The following is an 18,973-nucleotide window of genomic DNA, read 5'->3' on the forward strand; positions in this document are numbered from 1 at the left end:
AGGGCGCGGGCCAATTAGACCACACGGACTTTGCTTTCCCGAAAGGCCGCAGCCGGATCGGAAAGAAGGTGGCCGCAGTCTCTTGTGGTCTCGGACGGTTTCTGAGCGTTCGTGTCCCTCACCTGCCACCTTCCATCCTTCGGCTCCCACGATGCCGATGTACCAGGTAAAGCCCTATCACGGGGGCAGCGCGTCTCTCCGTGTAGAGCTTCCCACCTGCATGTACCAGCTCCCCAACGTGCACGGCAGGACAGGCGGCCCCGCGCCGGACGCAGGCCACGTGCAGGTAGGAGCGCGCGGCCCGCCCCGCCCCCACCCGCACGCCTCGCCCCCACCCGCCTGCCTTCCGTCCAGTGCGCAGGCGCCGTGGCCCGGCCCGTGGGGTTGGGAGACTCGAACCCTGGGGTCCGACCCGGCTGCCGCAACCCGGCCCCACGCTCCCGCTAGTTCCGTGTGCGCGCTGTGTCTATTAAAAGAACTATTTCTCTTTTATCTTTATGTTTCCGCTTATGGCTACTAAAGCTTTTCTACCAAATTGTAGGCACAGAAAAGTGAGGGGCACGTAAATGCTAATTGTGAGGAACTCTAAAGCGAACCCCATTGTCACCCCTGCTACCCAGGGTAACAGGACGTTGTCAGCGCCCCGAATGCCCGGCTTCCCCGGTCAGTGTGTCCTGAGTCTGCGTCCTGCGTCCCGCTGTGTCGGGCTGCCTTCCGCTGACCTGGCTCCCGGCGCCTCTGCGGGCCGGTCTGCGTAGGTGCTGCGGCGAGTGGTGCTGCAGCGGGCGCTCCCGTGCACGAGCTGGCCTGGGGCGTGCACGGGGGGCTGGGGGGTTGGGATTGCCGTCTTCACCTGAACCAGGTAAACCACTTCCCAGAGCGGCGTGTGTGCAAGTTTGTGTGCTCCTCAGCCGTGGGCACGGAATTCCTGGTGCTTTTGCTCTCCCCAAAGCTGGTGGGTGGACTGTGGGAGCCTCATGTAGTTTTAGGTCAGGTTTTCCAGACTTATGAATCAGTGGAGCGCCTTGTTTCTTTTGTAAAGTGTCTGCCCAAGTCAGTCTGGGTTTTTTTTTTCTTTTTTTTTTTTTTTTTAGAGATACTATTTATTAGAACACAAGCAGGGGGAGTGACAGGCAGAAGGAGAGAGAGAAGCAGGCACCCCGCTGAGCAGGGAACCCGACGTGGGGCTGGATCCCAGGACCCTGAGATCATGACCCAAGCTGAGCTGAAGGCAGACGCTTAACCGATTGAGCCCCCCGGGCGCCCCAAGCCCCAATTTTTATTGGCTGCAAATACACGTCTTGGGTTTACAACCTTAGGTCCGTTCTGGCTGAAGAGGGAACAGGTAACTTTTGTAGTCCATTTTCCCTTGGGGTATTATCCTTCACTTCGTTTTAAGTAGACTCCAGGCCCAGTGTGGATCTGGATGCAGGGCTTCAAATCACAACTCTAGACCAACACTTAAGCTGAGATCAAGAGTTGGAGGCCTGGCTGAACCACCCAGGCGGCTCTCCTTCACTTTGTCTTAAGTCTTCCTCGTAGATTGGAAGGCAAGTGGTTGGGTTAGTTGGCAAACAGTGATACAGTTGTTGTCTTACTAGGGAGCTAAGACAGAAATAGCACGATGATCCAGTGCCGCTCAACTGGGCAGTCTCACAGAACTGAAAACAAAACCCAGACCCAGAGTTGGAAATGTCACATCTCAATTGAGACCTTTTTTTTTTTTTTTTTGGTGTGCTGCTTAACTCGGCCTGTCAACTGTGAACTTCTAGAAGACACCCAGGCCCACTTGGTTAGCAGACAATAACAATATAGATAATTAGAAAGCAAGCATATCAGAGGCAGTTAGGAGCAACACAAAGAATAAACTGCTTCTAAAATACATATAAGATAAAATGGATAAACACAATATGCCAAGTCACAATCTAATCTGAGCAGGGAAACAAGGGAAAGCAGATCTTGAGCATTTCCTCATTTCTCACATCAAGACAGGTAAAAATCAAGCTGTGTGGGGCTCCCAGTCACAGGCCCCACGGTAGGAATGCATTTGTTTCAGGCATTGTTTACTGTGTTGACTCGGGCGTGGAATCCAGTAGGCACTTCCTTGCCCGGGTACATCAGGGACCCTACTGCCATTTGTAGAACTGAGCAAGCTCTTGCACACACAAGGCACAAATCAGGCTGGCTAGAAGTGACTAGAATGCTCCTTGAGGACTATCACTGAGGAACAGAAGGATACTGCACACTAGTACCCCTACCTGTCACATTTTGCGTTCAGACTTACTCCAGTCAGCACCTAATTATTTCCTTGGCACACTGAAGTCTTTATGCTTCTTTGCTCCACCCACAGGTCAGTCATCTTCATGTCTCCTGTCTGAGCAGCAGGCCAGGGGAGGTGAGAAAGTGCAGATTAAACTCAAGGAGAAGAGGGAGGAATGTTGCAGACAGAGGGAACAGAATAAAAGCCCCGTGGCAGGTGGGGGCATGGTGTGTTTTAAGGACCCAAAGGACAGCCAGCTAGTGGGCAGCGCTGTGAGAGGACATGGCCAGAGGGCAGGTCATACGGGCTGTTTCTCCAGCCAGGTTAGGGGCTTTGCCTTTTAGGCGAAGAGCCTGCTAGGTTAACATGGAGGTGGGGGATGGGATCCATATTGGTTTTAATCTCCCTGGCTGCCGCTTTAGGGGTGGATTGGAGGGGTGGCCGGTGGAAGCGGGCCAGATGAAAAGTGGTGTCTTGAACTTGGGCAGTGACAGTGGAGGCAAGCTTTCGAAGCCAGTGGATTCCAGAAAATGGACTGCACTTGGTGATGAATTGAGTCTGTGAAAGGGCAGTGTTGTGTGACATCTGGCTTCCCAGCACATACCTATTCCAGCGTATTTACAAACAACTCAAGGTCCCTGCCATAAGATGATTCTGCTGCTTCGTTTTAATATCTTTTCAGAGGTGGGGGGTTTGATGAATTTATGGAATTCAATAGAAGTGATCAAATTTAAACGTTGCTGTGATGTTAGAGGAAATGAACGTTTCAATGTTGGTTTGTTTAGGAAGAGTCTGACCCATCTCTTCAAGCTCTTGAGTCCCGCCAAGATGATATTTTAAAACGTCTGTATGAACTGAAGGCTGCAGTTGATGGCCTTTCCAAGATGATTCACACACCAGATGCAGACGTGGATGTAACCAACATAATCCAAGCTGATGAGCCCACTTTCTCGACCAGTGCATTGGACTTAAATTCAGTGCTCGGAAAGGTGAGCTCATCTGGAGCGCGCTAAAGAACATCAGTGGCTAGGTTGTTTTTAGTGCCAGAAAATCATGCTCCTGTGATTCAAGCTTTGGTTTTCTAGTTCTCAGAGGTGGTACAAAGAGCATGTTCTTTTTTCCTCCCCTAAATGATTGCGCCTTTGCACAGAATAGATTCATGAGCTATGAGTGAAGCCAAAGCAAGTTCGAAAGGCGCTCGACTTCTCAGACCTGGTGAAGAGTTGAGTGGAGAAGAGTTGGGAGGATCCCTAGGCAGGGATAGGGGTCGAGTTACAGCTCCCCACCATTTGAGGCGGTGTGTGATGCAGGCCAGAGATGGGCGTCACTCTAGCAGCTTCCGAGCCGGGACAGACTAGTGTCAGCTCAGTGCTTCTCAGGCTCAGCGAGTCCATCCTGACTGAGAGCAGCCTGAATCTCAAGAGCGTTGGCCGCCCAGGCACAGCCTCATGGATCAAGTGTCTTTCGCTACATTCGGTTTGCAGTCTTTTCATCTGCCAGCTTTAAAGATCAGTCTGCAGGCTTCAGCTAATTTAGGTGACAGTCTGACATGCAAAAAAGAATGTCTTGTTTCTAAGTGGTATTACTGAGAGTACAAAAGGGTTTGTCCCAAGAATTCTCTGGAGTTGGTGGTAGAAGTGCTCCTCCGTGAAGACCTAACATGTGGAGGCGGGGTTGCAGGGTCTCCCAGGTGACCTCGGCACCTCTGCACTTAGGTTCTTTTATCACCCAGTACATTTGCCTGCACCGAGGACGCAGAGACCCGGCCAGGCCCCCAGGGAGCCAGTCTAGTTGACAAGTTGGTGATCACGCACAGCTGTGCCAGTGTCTCAGGTGCTGGGAGGGTGTCCCGGGGCACATGTTGCTTACAATGAATTTTGATACCTCATAATGCACAGCATTGAGTGATGCTATGTTCAGAGAATTGCAAAGCATTCATCGTAGGTTGATGTGACGGGCTTTAGTCAGGAGTGGTGAGACTCCTAGTCCGATCGTGGTGGGCTGTGTACAGAAAGTCAAGGAATTTGAGTTTGGCCTCCATGGTATTATAGGAGTTCGTTATTAAGAGCGAACGTATAAAATAAAGTCTGCATCTACAAGGGCAGTATGTTTTAGTCCTTTAGTTAACACCTAGTTTTTTAGACTTTGCCCACTTGCCATCACCAATGACATTTTGAGCCAAGGTCCTTAGGGGATGCTTCATTGACCCACAGTGTGTGTAACTCACACACAAATTGATGTAGAAACTATCCTGTCAGGTGGTCAGGTGTTGGAAAGATTTGGTAGATGTAGTGACTGCATGTGTGGTTTTCTTTTTTAATAACTTAGGAACAAATAGCGTCATTCTTAATGTGTTGTTTTACTAACTTCACAGCTAAGTCAACCTTTTATTTGGCGGGGGCCAGCAGTGCAGAGGTTAAGGGATGGGAGTCAGCTCACGTCCCTGCTGCACTTCTTCCTGAGCACAGTGAGCTTGGGCAGGTTATTTGCCTCTCCAGGACGAGCTTCCTCAGCTGGGAGGTGGGGTGATAGTGGGCATTGAGGATTCTGTTCAGCAACCCTGGTTAGGCCCTAAGAACAGCTCCAGGTACAACTTCACACACTCAAGTGGCTGTTCACGGTACTCGCTGTTTGGGTTTTCTCCCCGCAGGATTACGGGGCACTGAAAGACATCGTGATCAACGCGAACCCGGCCTCCCCTCCCCTGTCCCTGCTCGTGCTGCACAGGCTGCTGTGTGACCACTACAGGGTCCTGTCCACCGTTCACACGCACTCTGCAGTCAAGAGTGTGCCGGAACACCTCCTCAAGTGCTTTGGCGAGCAGTCTAAAAAACAGCCCCGTCACGAGTATCAGCTGGGTTTTACTCTGATTTGGAAGAATGGTAAGCAGAGGGCACTGGCTGCACTCAAAGGCTCTGGAATGAGACGGGCCCCCTGACTTCAGTGAGAGGCAGCAAGGGGCCAGGACCTTGACGTTCTTTGGCTACTTGCCGTTGGGTCAAATTCCCTGAGTCTAGGAAGCGTGTGGGGTAATTCTGGAAAAGGAGCACAGATGAACCTTGTGAGGGTAGAGAGGGATTCCTGGTTTCCAGTCCTCATCCTGCAAATTCTGAAGCACAGGGGTTGGAAAAGATGGTCTGAGGTCCCTTCTTGCTTGAAAATGGTCCTAATCAAATACCAGAAATGGTTTTTTTAACATAGAGTTTGCATTCTGTAAACATCCAGTGTAAACTTTCTTAATCATACATGTCTTGGAAACAGACAAAACGTGATGTTTGTGAAAATTCTTTCCCTTGCCACCAGTTCCCGGTGATCAGCGACTCCCTGCTCCCTTTTGTCGCTGAAGCCCTTCTTCCCGGGGACGCTCGCGTTACCATACACCGTGTGCTTCTTGCCTTTCAGTGCCGAAGACTCAGATGAAGTTCAGCGTCCAAACAATGTGTCCCATCGAAGGAGAAGGGAACATTGCACGGTTCCTGTTCTCTCTGTTTGGCCAGAAGCAGGACGCTGTAACTCTAACCCTCATAGATAGCTGGGTGGATATAGCAATCTTTCAGCTCAAAGAGGGAAGCAGTAAAGAGAAAGCCGCCGTGTTCCGCTCCATGAACTCCGCTCTCGGGAAGAGCCCCTGGCTTGTTGGGAATGAACTCACCGTGGCTGATGTGGTTCTGTGGTCGGTGCTGCAGCAGGCGGGAGGCTGTGGTGGGACCGTGCCGGCCAATGTGCAGAAGTGGATGAGGGCATGCGAGAACCTGGCCCCCTTCAACACGGCCCTCAAGCTCCTCAAGTGAATTTCAGTAACTGTAAAAGGTTGACTTCGAGAACAGTGCTGTTTCATGCCTGTTGTGGGTGAAGGAACTTGTACTAAAATCAGTCTATTTCAGCCAGTTGCCTAGAATCAATAAAGGCATCATGTAATTTGTGGGTTTCGCTTTATTTAAAATTCAGCCACGTCGTGGGCAGTATACCAGGACACCTGCCAGCAACATGGCAGACATATTTTTTAGATACAAAAATGAACGTATCCCATTGGGGCCTTTAAGGAACGTAGGTTGGTGGGGAGTTGAGTGCTGAATAAAGGGGACACCGTGGGAACAGTACAGGAGCGAAAACGAACAGTCCCACCAGAGCTACTTTGAGATGATTTAGATGATTTGGGGGCAAGAGGCACAAAGCTTAGAAAGGGCATGATTCTGACGTGATGCCAAGCTGAAGGTGAAGAGAACAGAAAGGTTGGATGATGTACGCTGCACTGCTGAGATGAAGTTGTATCTCAGGGGCAACAAAGAGCCAGCTTTTGAGCCAGGGAGTGAACTCATCAGATGTCTTTCTGGTAACTAACATGCAGCTGTCACAACTGGAACAGTCCAGCGAACGTGCAGGCCTGGGCTTGGGCAGTGACGGGGTAGGGGCGCATACCTGGATCTGTGCGGTAGAACATTCTAGGGGGGGGCTACGTGGTCAACGGGCAGAGTTCAAGGAGGGAGAAGTGAGGATGGTGTCTAAGTCAGACTGGACAGTGATAGTAAAAATTATGAGTCTATGGGATACAAGAAGGAAAAGAGCAAAATAGGTTTAATTTTTTTTTTTTTTAAGATTTGTATTTATTTAACAGAGCACAAGTAGGCAGAGCAGCAGACAGAGGTAGAGGGAGAAGCAGGCTCCCCACCGAGCAGGGAGCCTGATGTGGGACCCTGGGATCATGACCCGAGCCGAAGGCAGTCGCTCAACCAACTGAGCCACCCAGGCGCCCCAAAATAGCTTTAGTTTAGAGCAGGTTTCAGTTCAAAGTGCTGGATCATAAAAGAATTCCTTAAGGAAACAGTTTGGGGGAACTTCTACAACTTACAAGTCTTGTCCAGGCTCACTAAATAGAACTATACCATCTATACCCTAACAAAGACAAAATTTACATTCCAGTTGACTATTTCAAGAATTAGAAGTCCACATTCACATTTACAGAGTCTAATTAAGGCAGGACAGGAACACCCCCATCTTTCATGTCATCCTTGGCCCCTTTGTCCTGAGAAAGGAGACTCAGCTGCTTCTTTAGTTCTTTGATTTCTTTTTCTTGCTCCAGTATTTTCATCTGTAGGGTGAGATTAACCTGTCAAGAGAAAATGCCATTAAAATGGCCTCTTCCATCTTAAACACACAGGCCAACCTCCCTTTGCATGATACGCCTGAATCCCAGTGCCCACAGCTGGTGGAGCCGCGCCAGCGTCAGGTCGCCCGGCTCCAATAACTGTCAGCACCTCAGCCCATGATGCCTGTCACCACCAGGGGCCAGTCATCACCTGGCTCACGGCACACACCAGGCCATGTGTGTGTTGTGTTGCCTCCATGTGTCCTGACACATGGAACTGGCCAGCAAAGATGGAAATGCAGCAAGCTAATGAAAAGTATGGGCGCTGGCAGCCGAATCGAATCGCACCACGTGGTGTCAGAGAAGAAACAGCCGGCCGCTGGGTGTTGCTCCTGCCGCCGCCAGGCACAGGGGTGTGCAGCCCCAGGACCGGGCAAAGAGAACTTAGCAGAAATGAGGAAAAGGATGAAGATGTCCCAGAGAAAGTGACACCAGCAAAATTCCCATTGAAAGAACTCTCAGGGAATGGGGGGATGGGTTGGCCTGGTGATGGGTATTAAGGAGGGCACGTACTGCATAGAGCACTGGATGTTATATGCAATCAATCACGGAACACTACATCAAAAACTAACGATGTGATGTATGGTGACTAACAATAAAAAAAAACATGCTGTACACCCAAAACAAACTGAGGGTTCTAGAGGGGAGGGGGGTGGGGGGATAGGTTAACCCAGTGATGGGTATTAAGGAGGGCACGTACTGCATGGAGCACTGGGTGTTATACACAAACAATGAATCATGGAACACTACATCAAAAACTAACAATGTGATGTATGGTGATTAACATAATAAAATTAAAAAAAAAAAAAACTCTTGGAGATCTCTCACAACTTCAAAAGTGCAAAGGATACTTGGCCACTGATCCAAACTTAGAAAGGAATGTACAGTTCACCACGCACAGAAAAGAAGCTCACTCTGTATCCTAAGTTCTATGGTGAGATGCAGGCAAGCACTGTTCAAACCACTCTTGAACACGTAAATAAAGTTTTACAACTTGCTTCATTTCCACATACCTCTGCAACTGACAGAGTTTTTAATGTTTCGAGAAACATTTGTAAAGGTCACAGGACAATCATAACTTCCCGTGGATTACTAAGATCCCCTTGCGTGGTCTGAGCTCAGCAGTCATTTTCACAGTCCTGTACGAATGGCCATGCAAACCAAAGACTGCCTGTCCACACAAGTTTTCTCTCTGTAGGGATGTGAAGGCTATTATATAAAAAATTCTACAAGAGAAATACCATAAATGCCAAATAACTACGGTCTCTAATAGCTAACTTAACCGGGAGTTAGAAAATCCCTTCCGTAGAAAAGAGAGAAATTTAATCACCACATCTGCTGTTTCCAAAGACTCAGAAAAGTACTATACCTACCTGTTTACCATTCAAGCTAGTAAAATTCACTGTTTTACCTGAAACTTAGTAAGCCTTAAACAGAAAATAAATCAACGGAACAGTTACTACAAATAGCACACTGACCGGTGTGCATCACGACGACTTCGGGTATCTGCTACACACAGGCTGGCTGCAGCCCCTCCCCCACCCCCAGACTTCTCCCTTAATAGGTCTGAGCAGCCGAGAGGGCCTGAGAATTGCATCAGGTTCCCAAGGATTTTATGCTGCTGGCCTGGAGACTATACTGTAAGGACCAGCGCATCTAATGCAATGCCGCTCACACGCTGTGAAGGCAAATAATTTGGGGATCTTGTTAAACGCAGATTCTGACCTGGTATGTCTGGAGTGGAGCCCAAGACCCTATACTTCTCACAAGCCCCCAGGTAATGCTGATGGTGCTGGTCTGGGGACTACACTTGCGGTAGCAGAGCACTAGGGGATCTGTGAAGATATCTTTGAATCAAGCTTTTGTTAAATCTCAGAAAGTTTCTGGAGGAACAGAATGGATGAATCGTGTTTCCAGTACTTGTAGAATGGACGTGGTACTTGACACGGTAACAACGGGTCTGGAAGGAGGGGAGGAAGGTGCTGCCCTGGGGCCCATCCCACATCACAGGACTGAAAACCAGAATCACACACTTGAATGCTGAAGGACTGCCGACGGGCTGAGGCAGTCTCTGCCACCGTCACTCCAGCTCCCCCCAAGATTTCCTGCTGTCTTTTACTCTCTGGTATGTGCCCCTTTTTACTAGTAGATATGTTGTAGTGTTTTATAAAAGGTTGTATTTCCTAGTCAGAAAGGAAAACTAGTCTTTCGACTTAGCAAGAGGAGGCCAGAAAGTAGAGCCTTTATAATTACAACTTTTAGACACTGGCCGTGGTCACCTTGCTTACTTGGACTATGAAGACTGTGCTTCTGGGAACTCTGAGAATTAGTTTAATCTGGTTTCCATAAACCTTATTCTAAGCTCAACTGGGGCTCCTGGCTGGCTCAGTCCGTGGAGCATGTGACTCTTGATCTTGGGATTCGTGAGTTTGGGTGGAGAGATTACAAAAAAAAAAAAAGAACGAAAGAAAGAAAAAAAATGCATGTACATACATTTCCAGAATTTTGGAAAAGTTCACTCTGCAGCAGCTGAACAGCAGAGGGTCTCTGAGATGCATTCCTTCTAGTTAAGTGCTGGATATACTTGGCTTGCACGGGACACCTCTTACTGAGGGATTCAGGTATCTGACCACTTCTTAAACCAGTTAAAACGTGTACTCGCTCCATTTCTGTTCCAAACGGCTGAAAGAGCTCTAGCAGGATCACACCCAAGCTATACATATCTGACTGGAAAAGCAGGAAAGAGGTAATTTAGTAGTGAAACACAAAGGGAGACTAACATCACCATCCTCTCAAACAAAAGAAGATTTCTAAGACAGGCCAATTTACAGACCCTGTGATGCAGGGCACACAGTGGGCAACTTACCCCTCGCAGAGGCAAGTTTCTGCCACCTAGAATCACGGCCCTGAGGGAGAGCTGTCTGGTACCGTCACAGTCCCCATCTCTTCCAAACTAAGGGGCATCCACGGCCACAAAGGCCAGCCGGGTGAGGGGCAGGGAGAACCCTTCAGCCCCATCCACAGTCACTACCATACCAGTGACCCCAGCACTCCCTGAAAATCCGGGCGTGGAGCAGCCTGAGCGAGAGACGGGAGCTCACTCGTGCTGGGGCCAGCTACAGGGGTCGGCGTCCCTGCAGCCTGCTCCCCTCTGCCTCCACACACAGCGAAGCATTCTGGTAAAGTTTAAGGAACTTCATAAAATCTGTGTTACTTTTCCTGAAATCGTTTTTCAAGGAAGGCCTTTAACCAGGTAGGATTTGAGGAAGAGCCATGGTCTCTTTCTGCCAGTTCACACCCAGTCACTAAAAAGCTGAATGATTCATCAAAAGGACGAAAATTTACTAGTCTGTTACTTTGAGAAAAGGATTTCGTTTAACATTCCTTCAAGGAACAAAATGGATAAGACCTTTTCAGTATCTTCACTCTACTTCAAAGGGAGTCAAGTGCCACACTTACTTGTAGCATTAGTTATCATGTGTTTACGAAAACAGAAGACAGACAGGCTGAAACAGGCTTCTATGAATTCTAGCTTCCTGATGTGAACTGTGACATTTTATTTTTTTTAATAAATAAATCTTTATATATTTTTTCAAAGATTTTACTATTTGACAGAGAGAGACACAGCGAGGGAACACAAACAGGGGGAGTGGGAGAGGGAGAAGCAGGCTGCCTTCCCGCCGAGCAGGGAGCCCGATGTGGGACTCGATCCTAGGACCCTGGGATCATGACCTGAGCCGAAGACAGACACTTAACGACTGAGCCACCCAGGCGCCCGAACTGTGACATTTTAAAAGGAAAGCTCATTTCAAAAATAATTTAGGACACCCATGGATTTAGAAGTGGTAAAGTAGGGGCACCTGGGTGGCTCAGCTGGTTAAGCGACTGCCTTCCACTCAGGTCATGATCCTGGAGTCCTGAAATCAAGTCCCACATCAGGCTCCCTGCTCGGTGGAGAGTCTGCTTCTCCCTCTAACCCTCACCCCTCTCATGCTCGCTCTCAAATAAATAAAATCTTAAAAAAAAAAAAAATAGGTGTTAAAATAGCCTGAAAATCGGTGTAGTCAGATTTAGGTAAAAAGTGAGGTTTCCTGTTAATGGCAGTTTCATGTAACAGACAACCGACCCTACTCTGTTACCTCCAAAAACACGAACACGAGAACTTCCACTGCATTTACTATGCTTTTTGTTACTTAGGACAGCAGAGCAAGTCCAGCAAAAGGGGGGAAAAGCAGCAAATACTACCTTGGCATCATACTCGGATCCTTCCAACTGCTCAGGAGAAGCGTACAGGCAAGTACCCACTCTGGACGTGTGTGTGCGTGTCCCTGTAATGTGAAAAGCCAAATATGAAACACTGCAGGGTTCCCACTGTCCACACGAAAGAACACGGGCTCTGAGCAGGGTACTGTGGGGACGATGGTTGCTTTTTGTCTTTATCTTTCCTTTGCGATTACATTAAGTCTTTATGAGTCTCTTTAAATATTGACAAGTTCAATCATGTTTTTGTCTTAACGCCAAAAGAGCAAAGAAAAGAAAAGAACCAGAATAAACTTACTCTTCCCGTCTCTATCGATCCAGTCTGTGTTCTTCTGTATGATATCCGTGCAGGCCAGACCAAAGTCTCCTATTTTTACTTGCTGATCAGAGCCATGAAGAAAAATATTTCTGGGCTGTAAACAAACAAGAACAACTCCTCGGTGTTCTTAAAACAGTAAACATGTGTAGATGTTAATTAAGAGATTTCAACTCAGGGGGCGCCTGGGTGGCTCAGGCGTTAAGCGTCTTGCCTTCGGCTCAGGTCATGATCCCAGGGTCCTGGGATTGAGCCCCGCATCAGGCTCCCTGCTCAGCGGAAAGCCTTCTTCTCCCTCTGCCTCTGCCTGCCGTTCCCCCAGCTTGTGCTCTCTCACTCTGTGTCAAATAAACAAAATCTTTAAAAATAATAATAGGGGCGCTTGGGTGGCTCAGTCGTTAAGCGTCTGCCTTCAGCTCAGGTCATGGTCCCAGAGTCCTGGGATCGAGCCCCGCGTCGGGCTCCCCGCTCTGCGGGAAGCCTGCTTCTCCCTCTCCCACTCCCCCTGCTTGTGTTCCCTCTCTCGCTGTGTCTCTCTCTGTCAAATAAATAAATAAAATCTTTGGGGAAAAAAAAAGTTTTCAACTCAGGAGCAAGTAGCCCCTCAAAAATTAAAAATCAGAGCAGAGGTTCTAAAACTTGGCTGAACATCAGAACCAGCAGGGGAGCTCCAAGTCCTTCCACAGACCAAGAGAGTCAGAATTCTTGGGGGTGGACACTGGCAGCAGTGTTATGTAAAGGTCCCCACGTTACTCCAAGTTTGAGAACCACTACCTCTGGCAGAGCACACCTTGTACACAAGTGCTCTTCGGCCCTGACTGGGCGTCAGAATCCCCTGAGAAGCTTTGAAAAACGACTGTCCTCTCCAACAAGTCAAAGACTGATTTTTTTTTTTTTTTAATGAGAAAACTTTGATATTTTTTAAAAGCTCCTAGATGATTCTTTTATGTTCGCCAGGGTTAGGGGCAATTAGGTCACCCTATGAAAGGCATGCATTCAGCACCAATTTAAGCAACCGGGGCAGACCCCAAACTTCTGATGGAACTAATCCTGTGCCACCAAAAACGTGCACCCATACTGCGGGGAGGGGGATTTCCACTCAAAACGAAAATATATTTAGGTTAAAAGTTGGGTTTTCTTACTTTAAATGTAATAATTTTAATTTTTTATTTTCATGTATAAATTCTGTTTTAGCTTTGTTTTTTTTAAAATAGCTGAATGGAAGAGAACACAGAAATCATCTTATGTGTAAGATGATAATTTGGGTACGTTTTTGTGATTGAGTCAAGTCTCAAAAAGTGTACTTCAAGGGGTGCCTGGGTGGCTCAGTCGGTTAAGCATCTGCCTTCGGCTCAGGTCATGATCTCAGGGTCCTGGGATTAAGTCCCGCTTCGGGCTCCCTGCTCAGCTGAGAGCCTGCTTCTCCACCGCCCCTCCCCCGCCGCCCCTCCACTGGCTCGTGTTCTCTCTTTAATAAATAAGTAAAATCTTAAAACAAAAACAACAGCAACAAAAAAAACCTGCCTCTATTTGACACTGTATGACCTGGGAACAAAGCCTGAAGAAGTTGGCTCTGAGATATAAATGAATCGTGTTCACAGATACGATTCTCAACAGTTCTAGAACGGTTCTAGAACGGAACTGAAGGGATCATAATGAGACTGAAATGGACCAATTCTGTCTCAAGTGGCCCCTGCACTTCCAAGTCCCCACTCTTAAGTTTTGCTCATGGGAAACATAAGCAAGAGAGGCAGCAGGGAGCTGGTCGCTGACAGTGCCAACGCCCTGGAAGAAGGCCCAGCTGCCGCCCTCCACACCAGACTCTACGAGGCCATCATGAGGGAGGACTGCGTGGTGATCCAGGTGCTCCTGAGAAGCCACCCCGTCAACCAGCCCATGACCATTCTGGCCAACTCCACCAGCTACCGACTACTTCTGAACCAGGTACCCTCCCCTCTGCTCTGTCACTTGTAGGGAAAAGACGCCATGCTTCGGAAGGCCCACCACCTAGCTGCTGTGAACTCATTAAACCTCCCCATGGTCCCCACCACCCCCACGGTGGGACACTTCACCTCCAGCACCCTGCGCGCCTCCCAACTGCCCCACGTACGCTGACGTGCGGAAAGAACCTGTTTGGCTGGTGGAACATTAATGTCGTCCTCTCAAATATACCAATGGTGATTACATCTGTGTGAAGGAATTATTTTTCCTTTTTGCATATGCTTTTTCATTTTCTAAATTTTTATACAATGATTATTACCTTTAATTTTTTTCCCCAAAAGTCACTGTCTCCTTTACTCCGCCTTCTTCCCTTACCTGGCAGTCATGCTGTAAAAAGTCACTACTTATTAGAGATGTATTTTAAGAACCAGAATAAACAGCTCTGCTCATCATGGAAGACACGCTGCATTATCTTTGAAACCCTGGAAATTCAGGTTTTACTACTGATACTCTGACTTTGGCAGTCTTAAAAAACACAAAACCTACTTGTCAATCACCCTGTGGGTTAATTTAAGGACTAAGTGACTTAGTAGCAATTACCATTACTTTTACACTATGAACTCTCCACAAGAATCAACTTGCAAAGTTTTATGTAACTTATTTCTGTTGCATTGGTAAATCTGCATTTATGTTAAACACAATTTTATATGACTCTCACTGGTTTGGGGTCTTTTAAAACAGTCAAAAAGAAAATTTCAATGCACATACCAGAAAAATACTGAACTGAGATACTAAGTACACTTATTTCCTCTGACACAGCAGGCTGACACTGCACAGGCCTACTTGTAACGTAGTCTGCTTTCTCCCCCAAAGCAGATGCAGTCCATCATCCCCATTCATCTGGCTGCCGAATACCGCAAGGCGCAAAGTTTGCTTTGTTTGTTAGAACACGGTGCCGACCCAGAAGTCAGGTAAGTTAACTCAACAGCAATCAGTTCTCAGTGAGGATACGCATGATTTAGATGTTACTCTCCCCGGTAATGTCTGGACTCACCCATTCTTCGGGGGTAGGGACTACAAAATACCACGACGTCTTGAATGAACCAATTTCTTTACTGACTAGATGAGATACTTGGAAAAACTGGCAGTAATGCAGAAACACAAACCAGTCAGCCCAATTCAAGCATCCTGAGAATTAAGCGCTCAGCAATGATGCTGCAGAAAATGCACGAAGTGTTGGTCACAGCCCTCAGGGAGCTTAAAACCCTCAGTTAGGTATGGAAAATAAGTATATAGAAATAGACAATAGATTTTCTTTTTATTACCCATCATTAGAAAGTATACTTCATGAAAGAGTAGTTACCTCGTTCACCAATACGTCTTCACCACCTAAACTGATGCCTGGTACTAAGTGCCAATAAATAGGATCTAATGAATGGAAGAATCACATGGTGTAAAAACAAAATGACTTCTTCCCCATCACTTTAATAGAAAGTAAAGCCCCAAATTGTCAGCATGTTCCAGAAGAGCCCCCTGGCCTGTCTGGCTAGAACCCTACCCCCGCATGGCCCTGCCCAGCTCTGCAGACTCTCTCCCAGTCCTCCACAACTGGACATCACCGACGCAACCCCCCTCCTCCCCAGGGGCTCCTCCGTACACCCTCTAGGGTGGTCATACCTCTTAGAATTTTGCCTATTTGCAATACTGATCTAGTTACTTAAATATGTTTTGTGTCTTTCATGCTAGACTGTCGAGCCCTGCAAAAGCCGGGACTCCGTGCTGTTTACCATTTCCCTAGCATGGGGCTTACGCTAAATAAATATACATAAACTGAAAATCATTTTCAAATTTCAGTGGAACAGTCAGATGTTTGTAATAAACCCTCTTCTCTGCCAAAATAAAGGAATTTTGGAAGCATCCCTGAGAGATTTCAGTAGAGAAGCACGAGGGCCATTGTAAAACCCTCACAGCACCTGAGTCCCCCCCCCGCCAAAATGCTGTGATATCCCCAGAAACTAATGCAGATTTTCAAACACTTCAAAGAAGTAGGCAAGGGGAATCACTTTCAATAAACATTGCCTTCTTAAGTACTAATTCTCTGTGTAGAACCATTTCCACCGGGAATATAGTGTAATCTGCGATCAATAACTATTCTAGGGACGCAAGAGGCCTCACCACGCTCCACCTGATGCTCCTGCACTGGCCAATCACTTCTACCACGTGGACAAAACCGGGGAACAGAATCCAAAGGATCCTGACAGACATTCAGAGTAACGCTGTGATGTGTCTCCGTATTTTGTGCGAACATGGAGCTCAGGTAAACGCTCGAGTGGACGACAGCAACAAACAGTCACCCCTCCACCTGGCCATAACCTATGGGACCTATCCGGTTCTCTCCATTTTAGCCCAAAATGGTGCCCACGTCAATGCCATTAACGAATCCAGCATGACACCCCTTCACATGGCTGCTGACATACTGAATAAGGAGATGATGGAAACGCTGATTGCCTGTGGCGCAAATGTTAACTGCGCCGTCGCCTCCACCGGGAACACAGCCCTTAAGCTGGCGGTGTGCACCGCATCGAGCAAAGCAGGCCGGCTGCTGGCGGCAGGCGTGAGCTGCATCCGTTTGCTGCTAATTCACGGAGCCAAAGTAAATGCCCGGGACCATGAAGGTCAAACAGCTATCCATGAGGCATGTTTTGGAGGCAGAGAGGCAATCATCAACCTCCTGCTTGAATCTGAAGCAAACGTTAACATACTAACAAGAAGCGGGGAGTCTCCGATATACATGTACCTCCAGCGCAGTTCCAACATAAGGGACACGGGGCTTCTTGCCAGACTCCTTTATCGCTCTTATCCTCTGAGACTGACCAATAACCAAGGAGTTCTACCTGCAGGAATCATGCTACCAGAATTCCACCTCTTAAGGGAAACCCTAATAAAGTTATCTCAAAAACCTTTATCCCTAGAAGACATCTGTAAAAGAAACATCAGAAATATTTATGGTGAGAAATACAAACAACACTTAAAGCAACTTCTCCCAGTGAAAATCTGGAACTCTCTATACAGTCATTATGACTTAGCTTACCTCTTGAAATAGGACCTCAAAGTTTCACCAGCCATAGAATTTCAGTAACACACCACATTTTCTGGCTAGACTCGTATCCAGAAAACACTTACCTTATCACGTTGTACATCCCAGATGTACAAACTGGTTCTTAAACTTTTTTCAAAAAATAAAATGATTTGCACATTAACTTTTCGTTCCCAAATATTCCTTTAAAGACATTTTTCACAACTTAATTTCTTTGTTCAAAAAGTAAGCAAATTAAAACTCTTCTGCCAGGGCGCCTGGGTGGCTCAGTTGTTAAGCATCTGCCTTCGGCTCAGGTCATGGTCCCAGGGGTCCTGGGATCGAGTCCCACATCGGGCTCCCTGCTCCCCAGGAAGCCTGCTCTCCCTCTCCCACTCCCCCTGCTTGTGTTCTGCTCTCGCTATCTCTCTCTCTGTCAAATAAATAAATAAAATCTTAAAAAAAAAAATTGTTTAAAAAAAAAAAAACTCTTCTGCCAAAGAAGAATCTATTTTCTCTCTTTGATAGTCTTTTGTGGATAAGAACTGGAAAAATCATAGATTTTTTTAAACAGCAGAAAAAAATTTCCTATGTTAAATTTCCTTTAAGTTACATAACTGTAGAAACAGATTTTACCTCTAAGGCTACAATAACATATGAGGATTTTTGTCAGCATTAAATACATTTAGCCTCATCTATCATATGAGTAACTCATAGCACACTCACTACCTGAAAAACACTACTACTCCTCCATAGAGAATTTTCAAATGCCCAAAGATCACTGCCTTTAAATTCAATCTAGGGGGCGCCTGGGTGGCTCAGTCATTGGGTGTCTGCCTTCGGCTCAGGTCATGATCCCAGGGTCCTGGGATCGAGCCCCGCATCGGGCTCCCTGCTCAGCGGGGAGTCAGCTTCTCCCTCTCCCACTCCCCCTGCTTGTGTTCCCTTTCTTGCTGTCTCTCTCTCTGTCAAATAAAAATCTTAAAAATAAAATAAAATAAATTCAATCTAGGGGCGCCTGGGTGGCTCAGTTGGTGAAGTGTCTGCCTTCAGCTCAGGTCATGATCCCAGGGTCCTGGGATCGAGCCCCGCATCGGGTTCCTTGCTCAGCAGCGAGCCTGCTGCTCCCCGCTTGTGCTCTCTCTCTCTCTGACAAATAAAATCTTCAAAAAAATAAAATAAGTTCAATCTAAAGTTCTGGACTCATGGGATGATGACTTATATAAAGATAATGATAACCCCCACCCTAAGTAAATGAAAGAGGATACGTAATTTCATTTAACTCAGTGAACCAACACCACGACCTCCCTGATACAAAGCACTTACCTTCAGATCTCTGTGTACAATTCCCATGTTATGTATGTAAAATACACCTTCCACCAATTCTTGAAAAATTTTTGTTGCAACACTGGCCATGACATAAGGACCTTGAAGGGAAAAAGGAAGTTTTATTTCTCTTTTTACTCATTACATTAACATCTAAATGTTACACAGTTCTAAACACATTAACCTAATTCAGATTTTCAACAAAGTCAACACACCTAAATGGTTTAAAATAAGCAGGAAGGGCCCCTCAGCTTGCAAAGAAACCATCACATTAACTTTTCTAGTGAATGGATTTGGTGTCACTAATTTCACCCAGAACCCCTGTATTACTTTGTAAACCATTCTCAGGCATAAAATGGCTGAATTAAACTAGGTTTAAATCTCCTTCAACCCCTGACACTCTGGGGTTTAACACTGATAAATCTGGTGTCCTAAGCCTACTGTGGATTAAAGACATTGTTACAAATAATGCAATCAGAAAAAAGATAAACTATGTTAGCTCAAGGAGTAAGCTCCCATTATATGGAAGATTTGGAATGCTGTATTTTCCAAAAATGACTGACAAATGAAAACAAAGTAATGGGGAAACAAGTAAATGGTTTAATTCATCTATTAATATGATGACATAATGACTGACTTTAGGGGTGG

General features: G+C 46.8%; 3 protein-coding genes across 8 annotated transcripts in view; 2 read left to right on the forward strand and 1 right to left on the reverse strand.

Annotated features, from left to right (window-relative positions):
• Positions 1-19: 19 nt before the first annotated feature.
• AIMP2 (aminoacyl tRNA synthetase complex interacting multifunctional protein 2) lies at positions 20-6,178 on the forward strand. 2 transcript variants are annotated; one of them, XM_028088527.2, is made up of 4 exons: positions 20-286; positions 3,046-3,249; positions 4,911-5,142; positions 5,663-6,178. In XM_028088527.2, exons 1-4 carry the CDS (start codon positions 152-154, stop codon positions 6,049-6,051), a joined length of 960 nt encoding a protein of 319 aa, XP_027944328.1. In that variant the 5' UTR covers positions 20-151; the 3' UTR covers positions 6,052-6,178. The 2 variants fall into 2 exon arrangements, with proteins under 2 accessions (XP_027944328.1, XP_027944330.1); XM_028088529.2 differs by having other exon boundaries at positions 20-166.
• The window catches only part of EIF2AK1 (eukaryotic translation initiation factor 2 alpha kinase 1), a 33,645-nt gene continuing 20,847 nt past the window's right edge, over positions 6,176-18,973 (reverse strand). For 4 of the 5 annotated variants that reach the window (XM_028088525.2, XM_028088522.2, XM_028088523.2 and 1 more), the window contains 5 exons: positions 18,326-18,426; positions 11,965-12,079; positions 11,652-11,734; positions 9,900-10,133; positions 6,176-7,367 (listed from right to left, as the gene is read on the reverse strand). In XM_028088525.2, the coding sequence (XP_027944326.1) occupies positions 7,230-7,367; positions 9,900-10,133; positions 11,652-11,734; positions 11,965-12,079; positions 18,326-18,426 (671 nt within the window). In that variant the 3' untranslated portion in view covers positions 6,176-7,229. The remainder of the gene's footprint in view (positions 7,368-9,899; positions 10,134-11,651; positions 11,735-11,964; positions 12,080-18,325; positions 18,427-18,973) is intronic. The other variant, XM_028088526.2, reaches the window with a different exon arrangement.
• On the forward strand, positions 13,711-17,184 carry ANKRD61 (ankyrin repeat domain 61). Its single transcript, XM_088016718.1, has 3 exons — positions 13,711-13,926; positions 14,797-14,894; positions 16,081-17,184. Exons 1-3 carry the CDS (start codon positions 13,711-13,713, stop codon positions 17,024-17,026), a joined length of 1,260 nt encoding a protein of 419 aa, XP_087872844.1. The 3' UTR covers positions 17,027-17,184.

The sequence above is a fragment of the Eumetopias jubatus genome, unplaced genomic scaffold (assembly GCF_037043125.1).
Source record: "Eumetopias jubatus isolate StellerSeaLion01/CBP00866 unplaced genomic scaffold, mEumJub1_p1.0 scaffold_12, whole genome shotgun sequence".
NCBI classification, from domain to species: Eukaryota; Metazoa; Chordata; class Mammalia; order Carnivora; family Otariidae; genus Eumetopias; species Eumetopias jubatus.